Source organism: Centruroides sculpturatus, unplaced genomic scaffold (genome assembly GCF_000671375.1).
Source record: "Centruroides sculpturatus isolate CEXI.00-Female unplaced genomic scaffold, Cexi_2.0 scaffold830, whole genome shotgun sequence".
In the NCBI taxonomy this organism is placed as follows: Eukaryota; Metazoa; Arthropoda; class Arachnida; order Scorpiones; family Buthidae; genus Centruroides; species Centruroides sculpturatus.
In genome coordinates, this window is record NW_019385303.1 from 122,956 (window position 1) to 125,699 (window position 2,744).

Below are 2,744 nucleotides of genomic sequence, written 5' to 3' on the forward strand. Positions count from 1 at the left end.
TTAATGATTCTCTTCTCCTACAACGTCGACTTCTGGTTCGGAAAAGGAGTCAGCATCCCTCAACCTGTTTGCTATATCATCTGTCCTCGAGGATAATAAATGATCGTGTTTGCTTACTGTCTCTTCCGTCATTTTTCTCATTTGTTTCTTGTGTTTCATACGACGATTCTGGAACCATGTCTTCACCTGAAGTGAGATAATTGGTTCGGTCGTCACACCAAGAGGATTTATGTCATTACTACAAATGATAACACCGAACGAATCTAGCAACACAAATTAATTATCTACAATAAATCACAAACAATGTTTAAGAAAAATTTCCCTGTTTATTTTAAATAATAAACAAAGCTTGAGAAAAGTTGGGGGGAATTTTCCAACAGAACTTGAAGGAGAATTATTCTGTAAAAATTATAAAATTCTTTCCTTACTTCCCCCTCCTTTTCCTTTCCTTATTTTCCATCAATTTTAATTAGTTGTAACGTTTATGTGGTAAATAAATGCATTTTCTTATTTGACTTAACAATATATATTCAATTATGAAGGAATTTCTCACTAATTAAGATCTTATAATTGAACTTAAAGTGTGTTTTAATATTCTATGCGTAATTGGATTATAAAATTATACGAAATGTTTGTAAAAGTATCGAATTATAAAAATTTAATTTTTTTCTTCTTTTCCCTCTTTGCAACAATTCAATTTATTGGATGAATTTTGATGAGTTTTAAAATTAATTTTTCCTAATAAATATTCATTTCTAAGTAAAATTTATTAAGAAAATATTTTAATTTCTTATTAATTAATACATTTTTATAACATAAATTTATTTTTTAAGCGTTTAAAATCAACTTATTTGTTAAAATCTTTAAGGGATGCTTAAGACAAAACTGTGTAGAAAAATCGTTAAAATTATTTAATTTTTAGCAAATTTTTGTAAATTTTTATTAATGTATGATTTATTTATTGTGTCTGTTTTATAAAAATGCAAAAATTTTAAATTTTATTTCATTTTCTTGATTGACTTTCCTCTATGGAAAATGATGAAACTTCATCCGCATCTTCCAACTTTTTATGACATTTTTCCTCTATTGAAAGCTTATTTTAAACAAATTGATTATATTAATTCAAGAAATAACCATTTATATAATACTTTTTCATATTTTAAACCTAAAACAGCTTTAAAATTTGTTAATTTATCAAGGATAAATGTAAGGTAGAGCATCGCGTTTCAAGCTCCTTATCGGGTTTCAAGCACGAAATTTCTTTATATTTTATAGTAGAGTTTAAAAAATTGAATATGCAATATTTGATAATTCTAAAAAAGTCATAGAAATAAGATATATTCGAAAATCCAAATGGTGTGCTGCTGATTCAGCTGATTTCTATAGTACGGTAACAAGGAAACTATTCGTTTATAAACTACGTAAAAGACTTAGCTGAAATGTAGTCTTGCATGTTTTCGATGCATCAGAAAACTGGAAAAATCATTTTTCTTTACTTTGTAGAATGCCTTTAAATCAATAAAGTATAGAAATTTGGAAAGAAATGTCTTAATAAATCGAAAAAATCGCTTTATATTTCATCTTTTTGATGGCCTGATTATGTAAATTCGTAAAGTTTGTGCTAATTTTTATGTAGTTTGAAGATTTATGAGCTATTTTGGCATTCATAGACCATTTTAACACTTATTTTCTTAGCTTAAACCATGGTGGAATTCGTGAATCCATGAAACATTTGTTAACTTATGTCACAAATTACGTGGTTTTAAGGTCTGTAAATGATTCAAATATATTAATTTATACTATTTTAACACTTACAGGCCCATGCTAACACTTATTTTCTTAATTTGGAAGCGCTGTAGACTTCATAGGATCGCGATAATGTTTATTAAATCATCTTCGAAGTTAACTACAATATTTAATAGTTCCTCTAAAAATCACTGAAATCCTTCCTAAGAAAAGTATTATACATCTAAAATTATTATATTAAATATATATTTATAATAAAGGGCCATGATTTATTAAATTAAAGCAGAAAATTGAAGATTTTGACAATGAAAGTTCAGATATTAATCAAGCGATTGCGCTGAATCAACCGTAATTAAATGGTTTAAAATATACTTTTTAATTATTTTAAAGATGTATTAAATAACTCTAAAGCTTATCTAATGAATAAAGATAATATAAATTAAAAATTTTACAAAGAAAAACCAATTATTCTTTTGATAGAGACGTTTTACAAGAAGAAAGTATCATAGGAAAAGAAAAGATATTGATGGTTTGGAAAGGAATTTAGAGCATAGAAAAGAGGAGAAGGTAAGAAAGACAAGTGACGATTTTGTAGCTCCTGCAGGGAATACTCGAGTTTTAAACCGAATCGCCCGTTAAATCTCGTTTATGTTGCTTTTTTGACAAGAAGAAGCAAATAGCCTACAGCTTTATTTCTTGCAGATATACTGACCAAGTATTTTGGATTTAAATACAAAGATTTTCAACTCAGGATTTTCTAAGAATTTCACGAATTGTAAACTGTCTTCATGGATAAGGCTTGTTGGGATAAATCTTTCCAACATCCATTGATGCTGGAGAAGGACTACTTTTCCTTTAAAAGTGCTCCTCTCCATCTTTCAAAAGATTTCTCTCCAAGGAAAGAAAAGAAAGAAAGAAACGATTTGGGTTTTGTTGAAATTTTTATATTTATATCAAATATTTATAAAATTTTTCTCTTATATATTTATATATATATA

At 27.0% G+C, this 2,744-nt stretch overlaps 1 protein-coding gene across 1 annotated transcript in view; it reads right to left on the minus strand.

Annotated features, from left to right (window-relative positions):
* The window catches only part of LOC111637392, an 18,844-nt gene continuing 16,100 nt past the window's right edge, over positions 1-2,744 (minus strand). The window contains exon 2 of the mRNA XM_023382864.1: positions 1-263. Within this exon, the coding sequence (XP_023238632.1) occupies positions 1-263 (263 nt within the window). The remainder of the gene's footprint in view (positions 264-2,744) is intronic.